The 15889-nt window shown below is 38.7% G+C and overlaps 1 protein-coding gene across 1 annotated transcript in view; it reads left to right on the top strand.

Moving 5' to 3' along the window:
* Positions 1–15889, top strand: part of C9 (complement component 9) — a 53290-nt gene that overhangs the window by 10601 nt on the left and 26800 nt on the right. Inside the window, exons 5-6 of the mRNA XM_006874684.1 lie at positions 12044–12182; positions 13993–14262. Of these exons, the coding sequence (XP_006874746.1) occupies positions 12044–12182; positions 13993–14262 (409 nt within the window). The remainder of the gene's footprint in view (positions 1–12043; positions 12183–13992; positions 14263–15889) is intronic.

The following is a 15889-nucleotide window of genomic DNA, read 5'->3' as shown; positions in this document are numbered from 1 at the left end:
CCACACTAGGGACCTTTTAAAACTATAAACCCTAATTATTCTTATATGGGGCTATAGGATTCATAAAGGTCATAAGAGTTAACATCAATCATAGCAGCGTGGTTATAAAGACAATTCCATCTCCCAGCCAGAAAACCTCTCAACAGCAGTCAGATTCTTCCACATACGGAGGAAGCCACAGTACTCACAGTGATTAATTTATCCTTCTTTTCACTTGAAAGTCTCGTTTAAATTATTATTCCTGGAGAATTCAGTTATGTCCCAAACACTTCAGTCTCTTGTCTTACAGGCTTCTGAGATTTTCAGAAAGTGTTTAGGGAAATCCTCCCCCCACACACCCATCTTGCATTCATTAACAAAACATAAATCCAAACCAGATGTAAATGATGTACAATATGCAAGGAATTACTTTCTTATGATCTAAGCACAACATCACTTCAGTAGAGGGAGCTTTCTCCTTAGTTCACCTGTGGTTCTAGGTGCAGGTGTGCAAACAGGCATCTCTAAGGCTGCCGGAGAACACATGGATTTTTTTTTTTTTTTTTTTTAATCCCCAGGTGATGACATTCCATCCATGAGAAGTTTTCATGTTTCTGGGCCAGAAACTTTAGCTCATGCTAAACTAGACTGGCTGTCTCTGTAGTAGTGGAACCAAGTAAAACGTTTCCAAATATTTCTTTCTTCAATGTGCTTTAGTCTGAAGATCTAATTCAATGTAACTTTCCAGATGGAGCCAACCACTGGTCCATCAGCTGTTCTGTAAAACAATAACATGTAATTACAGCATGCATATCAGGGATTGCACAGATTTGCTAAGTGATATGTTATTGTTGTTGTTAAGTGACTTTGAGTCAGTTCTGACTCATAATGACCTAGTATAGGGTTTCTGAGGAGCAGCAGTTGAGCTTGAATCACCAACCTTGTAATCTGGGACATTAATCCGCAATATAGGTCAGTTTTAAAGGAATAATTTCTAAATCTTCAACGTACATATGGACTTTTTTTCCCATAAAATTGACCAAACTGTCTTTTAAATAAGTATCTTATTGTTACTCTTAAGTGCTGTCGAGTTGGTTTTGACCCATAGTGACCCTGTACAAGGTTAGCAGTCCAGTGCTTATCTTACTATAGTGCCACTCCAGGACTCCAAATAAGCTTCTATACGGGATGAAATGGATAATAATCATTCAAAAGGTTAGATGGGAAGCTTAGAGCGCCGTGAGTTTATGTTAATGGAGGAGGAATTATTCTGCAATGATGAGAACAGTTGTATAACCTGAAGAATGTAATCACTGTCTCTGAATTGTAAATGTAGAAGTTGGTGACTTGGTATATGCTTTGCTGTGTATATTTTCAACAACAAAAAAATTAAAAGGAATTGCTAAAAAAGAGAGAGAGAGAGAGAAGCAATTGATGAGCTAGGGAGCTTAGAAGTGTTCAACTTGTCAAACCTATTCTCTTATCGTAGCTTTCTTTTCACAATCACCTACCTCTCACTTTCCAAAAAAAAAAAAAAAATCCACCCCTCATCCCTCTCACATCTTATTATAGGGTGGGGAAACCTAGAAACAAATCCAAATATTGATGCTCTACTGGATTCTAATGCCCTCTAAGCTGGGTGGTATGGTAGGCTGACACTACCTCCCCAAACTCAGGAACCTGTGAATGTATCTGTATTGCTGTTGTTAAGAGCTGTCAAGTCGGTTCAGAATCATAGCAACCCTGTATAGGGTTTTCAAGAAGTAGCTACTGAGTTTGAAATACTGATCTTGGAGATCAAACCAACCTTGCAGTCCAGTGCTATCCTACAGCGCCACACCAGAACTCCAGAGATCACAGTTGTAGAGTCAGTTGTGACTCATAGTTTCCCAGGAGCAGCTGGTGAGCTTGAACTACCAACCTCGCAGTTCAAATCAACCTTGCAGTCCAGCACATTAACCATCAGCACCACACTAGGACTCCCTGAAATCTCATTGTTGTTGTTGTTCTTAGGTGCTTTCAAGTTGGTTCTGACCCATAGTTACTCTGTATAGGGTTTCCGAGGAGCAGCTGGTGGGTTTGAACTGTAAACCTTACAGTTCAAACTGACCTTGCAGTCCTGCCGAGCTACATGAGGACTCCTTGCCACCACATTTGTTGTTGTGAAATGCTGTATAGTCAATTCCGACCCATAGCGACCCTGTATAGGGTTTCTGAGGAGCATCTACCGCCGACCTTGTAATTCAAATGGCTTTGCAGTCTGGCGCATTAACCCACAGCACCACACCATCATATTAGGGGTGAGTTCATTAACAGTTTGACCAAATATAGCAGGCTATTTTTTAAGTTGCTAATTTTGTATGACCCGTGAATTATATTATGAATTTTTGCAGAAAAAGTTTCCCTTACCGTGCTATGGGGCTGACAACACCATTCTACTTCTATTCATAAGGTTTTCATTGACTAACATTCGGAAGTAGTTCACCTCTCCTTTTTCCTAGTCTGTCTTTGTCTGGAAGCTCATTGGAAACCTGTCCACCGTGGTTGACCTTGCTGGTGTTTAAAACACTGGTGGCATAGAAACACACAAACCACCACAGTACAATAGACTAATAACCTAAAACATAAACAGCATAAAAGACGACTATACAAAGGGGCCTCACCAGATGGAATATGCAGAAATCAAAGTGATTACATCTGTGAAAATAGGTAAGAGAAAAGCTTCATATCATCAGCCAAAACAAGGCCAGGAACAGACTGTGAAGAGGTCTTGCTCGTATGCAAATTCAAACTGAAGCTGAAGAAAATGAAAACAAGTTCACGAGCATCAAACTATGACTTTCAATTTATCCCACCTGAATTTAGAGATCATCTGAAGAACAGATTTGATTCCTTGGACACTAAAAACCAAAGACCAGAAGAGTTTTGGAATGACATCAAGAACATCATATAGGAAGAAAGCAAAAGGTCATTAAGAAGACAAGAAAAAAGGAAAAGACCAAAATGGGTGCCAAAAGAGACTCTGAAAATTGTTCTCCAGTGTAGAGAGGCTAAAGCAAATGAAAGAAATGAGGAGGTACAAGAGCTGAACAGAAAATTTCAAAGGTCAGCTCGAGAAGACAAAGTCAAATATTATAACAAAATGTGCAAAGACCTGGAGTTAGAACACCAGAGGGGAAGAACATGTTCAGCATTTCTCAAGCTGAAGGAATGGAAGAAAAAATTCACCCCTTGACTTGCAATATTGAAGGTTTCTATGGGCAAAATACTGAATGATGAAGAAAGCATCTAAAGAAGATGGGAACACAGTCACCATACCAAAAAGAAATGTTCGATGTCCAACCATTTCAAGAGGTAGCATATGATCAAAAGCCAATGATATTGAAGGAAAAAGTTCAAGGTGCATTGAAGTCATTGGCAAAGAAAATGGCACCGAGAACTAATAGAATACAAACTGAAATCTTTCAACAAAGTGATGTGGCACTCGAGGCACTCACTCATCTATGCTAAGAAATTTGGAAAACAACTACCTGGCCAAGTGAATGGACAAGACCCATATGGGTGCACATTTCAAAGAGAGATGACCCAAAGGAATGCAGAAATCATAGGAAAATATCACTGATATCCCATGCAAGTAAAGTTTTACTGAAGGTAGTATAGAAGTGGCTGCAACCATACATTGACAGAGAACTTCCAGTGGTTCAAGCTATTATCAGAAGAGGGCATGGAACAAGGGATATCACTGCTGATATCCGATGGATCTTGGCTGAAAGCAGAGATTACCAGAAAGATGTTTATTTGTGCTTTTTGACTATGTAAAGGCTTTTGATTGTGTGGATCATGACAAGCCATGGACAACAATGCAAAGTATAAGTATTCCTGAACACATAATTGGGCTCATGAGGTATTTGTTCATAGACCAAGAGGTAGTTGGTCAAACAGAACAAGGGAACACCAAATGGTTTAAAATTAGGAAAGGTGGGCAACAGAGTTGTATTCTTTCACCATACTTATTCAATCTGTATGCTGAACAAATAATTAGAGAAGCTGTATTATATGAAGAAAAATGTGACATTATGATTAGAGGAAGACTTATTAATAACTTGCAATATACAGATGATACAATCTTGCTTGCTGAAAGCTAAGAGGACTTAAAATACTTATTGATGAAGATCAAAGACCACAGCCTTCGGTATGGGTTGCACCTCAATATAATGAAAACAAAAATGCTTGCCACTGGACCAATAAACAACATCCGTATAAATGGAAAAAAGATTGAAGTTGTCAAAGACTTCATTTTGCTTGGATTAACCATCAACACTCATGGAAGCAGAAGTCAATAAATCAAACAACATATTGCATTGGACAACTCTGCTGCACAAGACCTCTTAAAAGTGTTGAAGAGCAATGATGTCAGCTTGAGGACTAAGGTGCGCCTGATCCAACTCAAGGTATTTTTAATAATCTCATATGTATGTGAGTTGGACAGTGAATAAGGAAGACTGTAGAAGAATTCATGCATTTGAATTATGGTGTTGGAGTAGAATATTGAAAGTACCATGAACTGCCAAAAGAACAAACAGATCTGTGTTGGAAGAAGTACAGCCAGAGTGCTACTTGGAAGCCAGGATGGCCAGACTTCGTCTTTCATACATCGGACATATTGTCAGGAAGGACCAGTCACTGGAGAAGGATATCATGGTTGATAAAGTCACAGAAAAAGAGGAAGACCCCCAGCAAGATGGACTGGCACAGTGGTATCCTCAATGGGTCAAACTTAGCAACAATTGTGAGGTTGGTGCAGGATTAGGCAGTGTTTCATTCTGTTGTGTGTAGGATCGCTATGAGTCGGTACAGATTCAATGGCACCTAACAACAACAACAACAACCCCTGCTCTAGGAGAAGATTCTTTCTCCTTTAGCTTCTGTTGTTGTTGTTGTTGTTAGGTGCCATTGAATCGGTACCAACTCATAGCGATCCTACACACAACAGAATGAAACACTTCCCAGTCCTGGGCCAACCTCACTATTGTTGCCATGCTTGAATCCATTGATACTGCCACTTTGCCAATCCATCTCTCTGGGGGGTCTTCTTCTTCCTCTGACCCTCCACCTTACCAAACATATCCTTCTCCAGCTACTGATCCCTTCTGACAATATGTCTGAAGTATGAGAGACAAAGTTTGGCCATCCTTGCTGCACTTCTTCCAACACAGATCTGTTGGTTCTATGGGCAGCCCATGGCACTTTCAATATTCTCCTCCAACACCATAACTCAAAAGCATCAATTCTTCTGTGGTCTTCCTTATTCACTCTCCAGCTTTCGCATGCATATGAGGTTATTGAAAATACCATGGCTTGGGTCAGGAGCACCTTAGTCCTCAAGCTGACATCTTTGCTCTTCAACATTTTAAAAAGCTCTTGTGCAACAGATTTGCCTAATGCAATACGTCATTTGATTTCTTGACTGCTGCTTCCATGAGTGTTGATAGTTGATCAAAGAAGAATGAAGTCTTTGACAACTTCAATCTTTTCTCTGTTGATAAGAATGTTGTTTATTGGTCCAGTGTTGAGGATTTTTGCTTTCTTTGCATTAAGATATAATCCATACCAAAGGCTGTGCTCTTTGATCTTCATCAGTAAGTATTTTAAGTCCTCTTCACTTTCAGCAAGCAAGGTTGTATCATCTACAAATTTCAGGTTTTTGATGAGTCTTCCTCCAATCCTGATGCCACGTTTTTCTTCACAGAACCCCAAGTAGTTCTTGACTTACAGCAGCAGCATAACTCCAATGTCACATGGTTGTCTTTCCTGTCTATTTCTCTGTCTCTCCTATTTTATAAGGGTGCCACTCAGATTTGATCAGGACTCATCTTATGCCAAAATGATCTCATATTAGCTTAACTGATAACATTTTCATAGACCTTATTCCCAAACAAGGTCATATTCACAAGTACCAAGGATCAGATAACGTATCATTTTTGGAGACACCATTAAATCCATGACAAACTCTCTAACTTGAACATGATTTTCTGTTTTAGTGCAATCCACTCTTAATTATAAACACTATAGGATAAGTACTGGACCGCCACGTCAGTTTGAACCACAAGGACAGCAGTTCAAACTCACCAGCTGCACCTTGAAAATCCTATACAGGGTCGCTATGAGTCAGAACCAACTCATTCAATGGTATTTAACAATGACAACAACAGGAACAATATACATCTACATATGTTGGTGTTGTTAAGAGCTGTGGGGTCGGTTTTGACTCACAACAGCCCAGTATAGGTTTTCTAAGGCTGTAAATCTTTGCAGGATCATCTTTCTCCCTCAAATTAGCAGTCCAGTCCTTATCCTAGAGAGACACTGTGTGCCCACATTTACATATTGTTGTTGTTGTTGTTATGTGCTGTGGAGTCAGTTCTGACTCATAGTGACCCTGAGTAGGGTTTCCATGGCTATATATCTTTACGGGAGCAGAAAGCCTCATGTTTCTTCCACGGAACAACTGGTAGTTTTGAACTGCTTACCGTGAGATTAGCAGCCCAATTCGTAACTACTACTCTACCAGAGCTCCTTACATTTACATATGTTGTTGTTGTTGTTGTCAGGTGCCATCGAGTCGGAACCGACTCATAGCGACTCCATGCACAGCAGAACGAAACAATGTTCGATCCTGGGCCAACCTCACCACCGCTGCCACCCCCGAGTCCATCAATGATGCCACCTGGCCGATCCATCTCGTTGGAGGTCTTCCTCTTTTTCTCTGACCCTCCACCCTACCCAGCATGACATCCTTCTCCAACGATTGTTTCCTCCGGACAATGTGTCCAAAGTAGGAGAGAAGAAGCCTAGCCATCCTGGCCTCCAAGGAGCACTCTGGCTGCACTTCTTCCAAAACAGATCTATTGGTTCTTTTGGCAGTCCATGGCACCCTCAGTATTCTCCTCCAACACCACAACTCAAAGGCATCAATTCTTCTACGATCCTCTTTATTCACTGTCCAGCTTTCACACCCATATGAGGTTATTGAAAACACAATGGCCTGGGTCAGGCGCACCCTAGTCCTCAAGCTGACATCTCTGCTCTTCAATACTTTAAAAAGTTCCTGTGCAGCAGATTTGCCCAGTGCAATACGTCGTCTGATCTCTTGACTGCTACTTCCGCGAGTGTTGATAGTTGATCCAAGAAGAATGAAGTCCTTGACAACTTCAATCCTTTCTCCATTGTAACCATTGTAACCATCTAATAATTAATCATCATTATAAGACAAGATTAATTTCACTGTTCTCAAATAGTGAAACCATATAGGATTGCTGTTAATGCTAAAAACAGAGGCAAAACCACATATCTGTACAGTGCAAAAACACAGAAGGATGGAGGATGGTGTCACAGAGAATAAGTCTTGGTGTGGTAGGATCACCACAAGATCAGAAGTTCAAACCTACCAGCTGCTCCTTGGGAACCTATACATGGTTGCTATGAGTCAGAACTGACTCAAAGGCATTTAATAACAATAATAAGTTGGGGTCTGGGAAGTCCTGGTATGGTACTGTAGGATAAGCACTGGACTACTAACCACAAGATCAGTTGTTCAAAGTCATCAGCCACTTCTCAGAAATTCTATACAAGGTCACTATGAGTCGGAACCTACTCAAAGGTGCTTAACAACAGCAACAACAGTTGAGGTCTTGCCTAAAAAGCAATTCCAGACCATTTGTTTCCAATCTATCTATCTTGGGTAATGATACAAAAACAACTATCACTCACATGTCTGCAGACTGCAGTCAGCAGAGCTAAACTGTGTGCCTTAAGCTGCAGTGGCTGAGCAGTTTGCTCCTCACTGAGGTCTGGGGTAGGTTGGGGTCAGCTGAGAGACCAGGCTGAAAGTAGAGCCGTAACTCGGCAGAAACCCTCTTCAAGGCACTGGCAGAAGTCAAGGAACTAAAGAAAGCATTTGAGACTTCTTTTTTTTATATCAGTTATTTGGTGTAGTTGAGAATATCTATTAGCAGAATATACAAGGAGCTTCAAAAAGTATGTGAAAAAAATCTCATTATCTTTTTAATTCCATATTCCATGATTTTTGAAGTCCCTCCCCTATACCAATTCTACAATGGCTACATATACAATTCAGTGACATTGATGAACAGTCATCCAGTAACCATTTCCACCCTCTTTTTCTGAATTGTTCCTCCCACATTAACATAAATTTACTGCCCCACTATATTTCCTACCTAATTTTACTTATTGATCTGGTCAATTTAATCCCGTATGGTCAGTTCTCAAAAAGGCATAATGCTCAAAGCAGACATTTTTTACTAGTTTAGCTAAATGATTATTTTGTTTTAAGAAGACTTCAGTGGATAGTCTTGGTATCAGTTTGAAAAGTTATTTTAGGGCAATAGTTCTCAGAGTTCATCCAGCCTCATGCCTCCAGAAAGGTTCAATTCCATTGAGAATTTGAAATTCGGTTCTGCATTCATTCCCTTTTTATTGGAATGCTTTTATAGACTTTTGGGGTTTTTTTAAGGTTCACTAAAAGCAGCCAGGCACCATCCAGTTCTTCTGATCACATGGCAAAGGAGGTAATTTTAGTAAGTGTTTCAAGTCCTCTTTGCTTCCAGAAAGCAAGGTCATATCATCTGCATATTACAGGTTGTTAATGAGTCTTCCTCCAATACTGATGTCATGATCCTCTTCATATAATCCAGTTTCTCAGGTTGTTTGTTCAGCATATAGATTGAATAAATCTGATGAAAAGACACAACACTGCCGTACTCTTTTCCTGATTTTAAAACATTTATCCCTTTATTCTGTTTGAATTGGTCTATCTATGTACAGGTTACTCAAAAGCACAATTGAGTGCTCCATTATTTCATTATTCACAGTGTTATCTATAGTTTGGTATGGTTCACACAGTCAAATACCTTCACATAGTCAATAAACCACAAGTAAGTATCTTCCTGGTATTCTCGGCTTTCAACCAAGATCCATCCGATGTCAGCAATGATATTTTTTGCTTAAAGTCCTCTTCTGAATTTGGCTTGGATTTCAGGTAGCTCCCTGTGGTTGTACTACTACAACTGTTTTTTAATTATCTTCAGCAAAATTTTACTTGTGTGTGATATTAATAATATTTTTAGATGTTTTCCTTATTCCATTGGGTCACCTTTCTTTGGAATGGGCACAACTATGGATCTCTTTGAATCAGTTGGTCTTCCAAATTTCTTAGCATGAATGAGTGAGGACCTTCAACATCGCATCAGTTTGTTGAAACATTTCAATTTGTATTCTGTCAATTCCTGGAGTTTTGTTTATTGCCAGTGCAAGTTGGACGTTTTAAAATGGTTGAGCACTGATCAACTCTCTTTGGTATAGTGAATCTGTGTATTCTTTCCATCTTTTTTGATGCCTCCCGAATAATTGAATATTTTGCGCATGCTGGTGGTTATGTGCTGAGGAGTCAATTCCAATTCATCACGACCTTGTATATGGTTTCAGAGGCCTTAAATCTTCATGGGAGCAGAAAGCCTCAGCTCTCTCCTGTGAAGCAGTTCATCGTTTGAACAACCCACTATGCTACCGGAACTCCTATTTTGAGGAAAAAACTCAAGTCTCAGCTTGCAGTACTGAAGGATTCTATTTTGCCCATCGAATCCTTCAATGTTGCAACCTGAGGCTTGAGTTTATTTCATTTCTTTCAGCCCAAGGAATGCTGAGCGTGTCCTTCTCTTTTGGTTTTCTAACTGCAGGTCTTTGCTCATTTCATTAAAATACTTTATTTTATGTTTTCTAGCTATCCCTTGAAATTTTCAGCTCTATTCTCATAGTTCAGGAAGTAAAAGTCCAAATTCAGAGCACCAGCTCAAGAAGAATGTTTATATTGTTGAAAAATGGTATTTGTGATGAATGGGTCATTGGTCTTGCAAAATTCTATAATGATTTCCAACATAATTTCTAGGACTTCTGGTGTGATGCTGTATGATTAGCACTGAACTGTGAACCACAAGGTTGGCAGTTCAAAGCCACCAGCTGCTCCTAGGAAATTCTGTACAGGATAACTATGAGTTTGAATCAACTTGGCATCACTTAACAACAACAACATCATTTGCTGTCAGATTTTCCAACTGCTATTCCTTCCTTTTTGTTTCCTACTTTGCATCCCAATCACCAGTAATTAAGAATGTATCTTGATTATATTTTGATAAATTTCAGACTGAAAATGTTGGTAGAATTCTTCTGTTTCAGCATCATTGACTTTAGTGGTTGATGCATAATTTGAATAATAGTGGTATTAACTGGTCTTCCTTGGAGATGTATGGATATTATCCTATTACCAACAGCATTGTACTTCAAGACAGACTTTGAAATGTTCTTTTTGTCAATGAATGTGACACCATTTCTCTTCGATTTGTCATGTCCAGCATAGTAAAGCATATGACTGTCCTATTTTAAAGGTCAATACCAGTCCATTTCAGCACATTAATGCCTGGGATATCAATTTTTATGTGTTCCATTTCATTTCTTATGAATTCTAACTTTCCTAGATTCATATTTCATACATTCCCAGCTATGATTATTAATGGATGTTTGCAACTGTTTCTTCCCATTTTGAGTTGTGCAGCATCAGCAAATGAAGGTCCTAAAAGCTTTTCGCCACCCATATCATTAGAGTCAATTTCACTTTGAGTAGGCAGCTCTTCCCATGTCATATTTTGAGTGCCTTCCAACCTGAGCAGCTCATCTTCCAGCAGTACATCAGACAAATATGACCCATTGTAATGGAAGAGTTTATGCTCTCGTATCAAGTTAAGTCATAGGCATAAGGATCACACTTCCATATTGACCATGCTGACCTGGGTTCATTCATTCCAGATAGTTAAGTGACTGCTCCTACAATTAACAACAGTGTATATCACACACACACACACACACACACAAATTCATAACTGCTTCTTATTCATATTATCTTTGCTTTGTTTTCTGTGCAATCATTACCACCAACCATTTCCAAAACTTTTTATCATCCCAAATAGAAACGTTGTACACTTTAAGCAATAATTCCTTATTCCTCACTCTTCTTACTTCCTGGTAACTACCAGTTTACTTTCTGTTTGTATGCCTTTGCCTATTCTAAATATTTCATCAAAATAGGGTTATGCAATATTCATCTTTTTGTGTCTGACTTAATATGTTTTCAAGGGTCATCTTTGTTGTAGCATGTATCAGAACTTTATTTCTCTTTATGGCTAAATACTATTCCATTTTCTTTATTCATTCATAGGATGGTGCACAGCATTTTTTTTTTTTTCCCCACAGAATGCATTTCCCGGTCTGTGGGTTCTCTACAGCATATTATTTTTAAGCCTACGAACTAATGCTTTACAGTGTTAACACTAAATGAGATTCCTCTTTGTGAATTAAAGCTCACCAAATAAAAGTATTTTTGCTGGGGAGAAAAAGCTGAAATTTTCAGACTGTTTTGCTGAAATCTTTGTGTTCCTCTTGGAAGGTACAATAGGAATATGAGCCAGAGGGAATGATGTTCTTGACAAGCAATAAGACCACTGGAAGAAAAAGATAAGTTTAAAGAGACTGAGGAGAGAGCAGATCCCATTGTTGGTTCATAGATGAAAAATTATTTGCATATGTTATATTGCCCCTTGAGATGCTCTGCTCTCAAATAATTTAAAAGGTTGGTATCACACTATCAGTCCTTAGTTCACCAAGGGACATTATGTAGGACTTACTGCAGTGGAGTAAGACTTCAGGAACCAGAAGGTCCCTTGTGCCCTATTTACTGTATTTCTTTCATTTTGCCCTAAACAGTACCCTCATTGCCTAAGAGAGTTTATAGGGCTCTGCTAAAGTATGCTTTCTGTCAGAGACACTGAGCTCTGGTGAACAGGCTCTTGCTTCTGTCCTTGACTGATGGTGGCCATTCTGAGTGATGGTGACAAGAACTAAGGCAGTCTCTCTCTCTTTCCCTAGCTACAGAGAGCTATCTTGTATTAATAAGATGTGGTCTTTCTACACCTAGAGTTCTTCTGCTTATTTTCAGGATCAACATTTTAGGAATGGCTCCCCTAACCACACCTTTTGACAATGAATTCTTCAACGGCCACTGTTACCGAGTTAGAGACGGGAACACCTTGACATACTACCGGAGACCCTGGAACGTGGCTGTTTTGACTTATGAAGTAAGGCTTCTCGAAAGATAAGCACAGTATGAGGTTTTTAGCTGAAGTTAGCTCAGTATATGTACTGATTTATAATGGCAAACATTCAGCGCACTACCAATTGAATGTGAAGATAAGCCTAACTTTGATATCTTTAGAAAATATACAGGGGTCCACAATCTTCAGTATATTAACCTACCAGTGGTGTGGCTATGAGCCCGTACTGACTCGATGGCACCTAACAACAACAATAACAACAATGGTGTGACACTGTGACATAAAGCATTTGACGGCAAGGTCTGTTTGAACCACATGGTAAGCGGTTCAAACTCACTAGCCGTTCCTATACAGGGTCACAATGAGTCAGAACTGACTCAATGGCACTTAACAACAACAGTGTGATTTTGGAAAATCCATAGACTTAGTAAAACAAATTATCTAAAATTCTGACATAAGAAAAAATAAAATGTGTGATTACACTGCTTCCATGCTATTTAACTGTGTTTTCTACTAGCTGCCCAATGAAAACTCAAATTTACATTCATTATTGTTGTTAAGTGCCTTCTATTCAGTTCTGACCCAGAGCGACCCTGTATAGGGTTTCAAAGGAGGAGCTGGTGAGCCTGTTTTACTCATTTAAGTGGCTGTTTTCACTCACCTCAAACCCCTCAAGTTCTTTGAAAATTCTTCCTAAAATATCATTTTTACATTGTTGTTGTTATGTGCCATGGAGTCAGTTTCGACTCATAGCAACCCTATACAGGGTTTCCAAGGCTGTAAATCTTTACGGGAGCAGAAAGCTCATCTTTCTCCTGTGGAACACCTGGTAGTTTCGAACTGCTGACCTTGCAGTTCGCAGCGTGATTCGTAACCACTATGCTACCAGAGCTCCTTCATTTTTTACATTACACATTACCATTTGAAACGTGCCATCTTCCTTAAAGTCTCCTAAACTTCTAGAACTATCTAAAGACTGGCTCCCCATTTAAAGGATCATTATCACTTTTAGAGAGGCCTTCTTTGGACCAAGCAAGATGTAATAAAGATTAATAATTAGCTAAGTATCAGCAAGGAGCTACAACAGTCTCTTTGATGAAGTGACCCCATTGGTGAATAAGATGTATAACACCCACTTTTTTCAGTAGTTACAAAATTTTTATTGTTGTAAATTCCACCAATATTTTATGTTCTTTTTGTTTGTAGCAATATTATAAATTAGTCCCCATAATATGAAGTCTGAAATAATTGCACTCTCCCATAAGGGTTTCAATCCTTTAAGCTAAGGATTCAATGCCTAAGCTATATGGAATTTTTTGCATGTGACCACGTTGTCATATTTCTTTTACCTGTAAATTCAGAAAGGACTGATTTTCTCACAAATCTCAAGAAGCATTTTTGGTTGTTTCTATTTTCCTGTTCCTAACACCTAACTCGGAGTCCTGGTGTGGCGCTGTGGGTTAATGTGCCAGAATGAAAAGCTGTTTGAACTGCAAGGTCGGTGGTTCAAGCTCACCAGTCGCTCTTGGAAAACCCTGTATAGCATCGCTATGGGTCGGATCCGACTCTATGGCACTTAACAACAACAACAACAACAACAACAACACCCAACTCAATCTACATGTCAGTTAGGTGCTCAATACATTTTTGTTGGATAAATTATTTGAATTTTGTTCTAGTTAATTATTGGCAATAATTTGAGTTTTATTTTTTGAAATTTCACTCCCAACTCTTGTGATTGGATACCTTGCAAAGGATTGCTTAATGTTTCTTGTTTGCTTGTATTTTATTTGTGTGTGTATTGTCTTTAACAACATTTTCTTGCTCTGTTTAGGTCAAAGCTGATAAAAATTTCAGAACGGAGCATTTTGAAGAACAGTACCAAGCATTCACAACTGTCATCCAACAGAAGACATCAACTTTCAATGCAGATTTCTCTCTCAAATTCATGCCAACTGAGATCATTGGCAAGACTAAAAACAAACCTGACAAACATGCTAATGGAAAAAATACTCAAAATCATAATAATGGAAGGATTGCCTCTCAGTTTAACTATTCCAAAAATGAATCTTACCAACGGTTCTTGTCATATTCTTCACTAAAGGTTAAGACCAAATGCTTGACATAAAGAATATAATGGCATATGTTTCAAGTTAACCAAATCCCTTCCTTCAAGTGTAAAGGTAGAGAAGAGGTAGAACTCAGATGAGAGAAAAGAACACTCAGCATATCCTGAACTCTATGGTTAAAATGGCAGAAAGAAGAATGCTAACTGGAGAAAAAAATCCAATGGGAAGTTTGGTAGCGGTTTAAGGGGGTCAAATGTTTGTTAGTGGTGAGTGGAGACCGAGTGCATAAAGAATTCAGTGCATACTTTTTTTAACTGAGGTTATTGTACCAGGTGACTTAACAGCATCTAACAACAACAACAACAACATGGTAACAGACTTTTCAAAGTATAGTGTCATCTGAGCTACAATGAATTCTGTAATTTCTTGCAATGCCTTAAAATGACATTATTACTTACTATAAAGTGTGTCTCTAAAGTAATAATGCTATGAAATTTTTACGTTGCCCATGAAATTGGCCTGCTTAATTTGCCGTAGTATCTTTAATTTGAGACTTTGAAAATTTGTTTGATTTTTAAGAGTTAAGCAAGGTTTAGAAATCTGTTTTACCATTTTTGGAAAAAAAAAATTTAATTACGTTTCTGTCATCAGTATTATGATGGTTAAACACTTATTATTACCTTTCTGATTCAAAGCCAGCTGACCTTCCCTAGCCCTGGTAATATAAAGGATCTCCTGTAGCATAGTGGTTTACAAGTTGGACTACTAATCACAAGGTCAGCAGTTCGAATCTACCAACTGCTCATATAAAGATTTACAACCTCAGAAGCCCTATATAGGGTCACTATGAGTCAGGACTGACTCACTGCCATCACCACCACCATATAAAAATGATCCCCCACTGGTCTGTGAGTTTGCTGTACAGTAGTCGTTTGCGTGTTGATGTGATTCTGGATGCTATGCCATCACTGTTTTAAATATCAACAGGGTCACTCACCCACAGTGGACAGATTTCAGTGGAATTTCCAGTCTAAGACTAACCTGGAAAGAAAACAGACTATTTCTGATTGTTTGGACCCTGAAAATCTTGTGAATAGAAAGGGAACATTGTCAGCAACAATGCCAGAAGATGAGATCCTGAAGTTGGAAGGCACACAAACTACAACTAGGAAAGAGCTGCTTCCTAAAAGTAGAGTTGTCCAGAATGATGTAAATGGAGTGAAGCTTTCAGGACCTTCAGTTGATGATGAGGCACAACTCATAAAGAGGAGAAGCAGCTCAAACATACATTAATATTCATAACATGGAATGTACAAAGTATGAACCTAGGAAAAATGCAAATTGTCAAAAATGAAATGGAATGCATAAACTTCAATACCCTAGGCATTAGTGAGTTACAATGGACTAGTATTGGCTATTTTGAATCAGACAATCATATGGGTTACTATGCCAGGAATGACACATTGAAGAGGAATTGTGCCATATTCTTCCTCAAAAAGAACATTTCAAAATCTATCCTGAAGTACAACACTATCTGTGATAGGAAAATATCCATACACATATAAGAAAGACCAGTTAATACCACTATTATTCAAATTTATGCACCAACCAATAAAGCCAATGATGATAAAACTGAAGAATTCTACTAACTTCTCCAGTCAG

The sequence above is a fragment of the Chrysochloris asiatica genome, unplaced genomic scaffold (assembly GCF_000296735.1).
Source record: "Chrysochloris asiatica unplaced genomic scaffold, ChrAsi1.0 scaffold00293, whole genome shotgun sequence".
Taxonomy (NCBI): Eukaryota; Metazoa; Chordata; class Mammalia; order Afrosoricida; family Chrysochloridae; genus Chrysochloris; species Chrysochloris asiatica.
The sequence above is the reverse complement of the archived record's forward strand: the minus strand, read 5'-3'. Positions and strand labels throughout refer to the sequence as shown.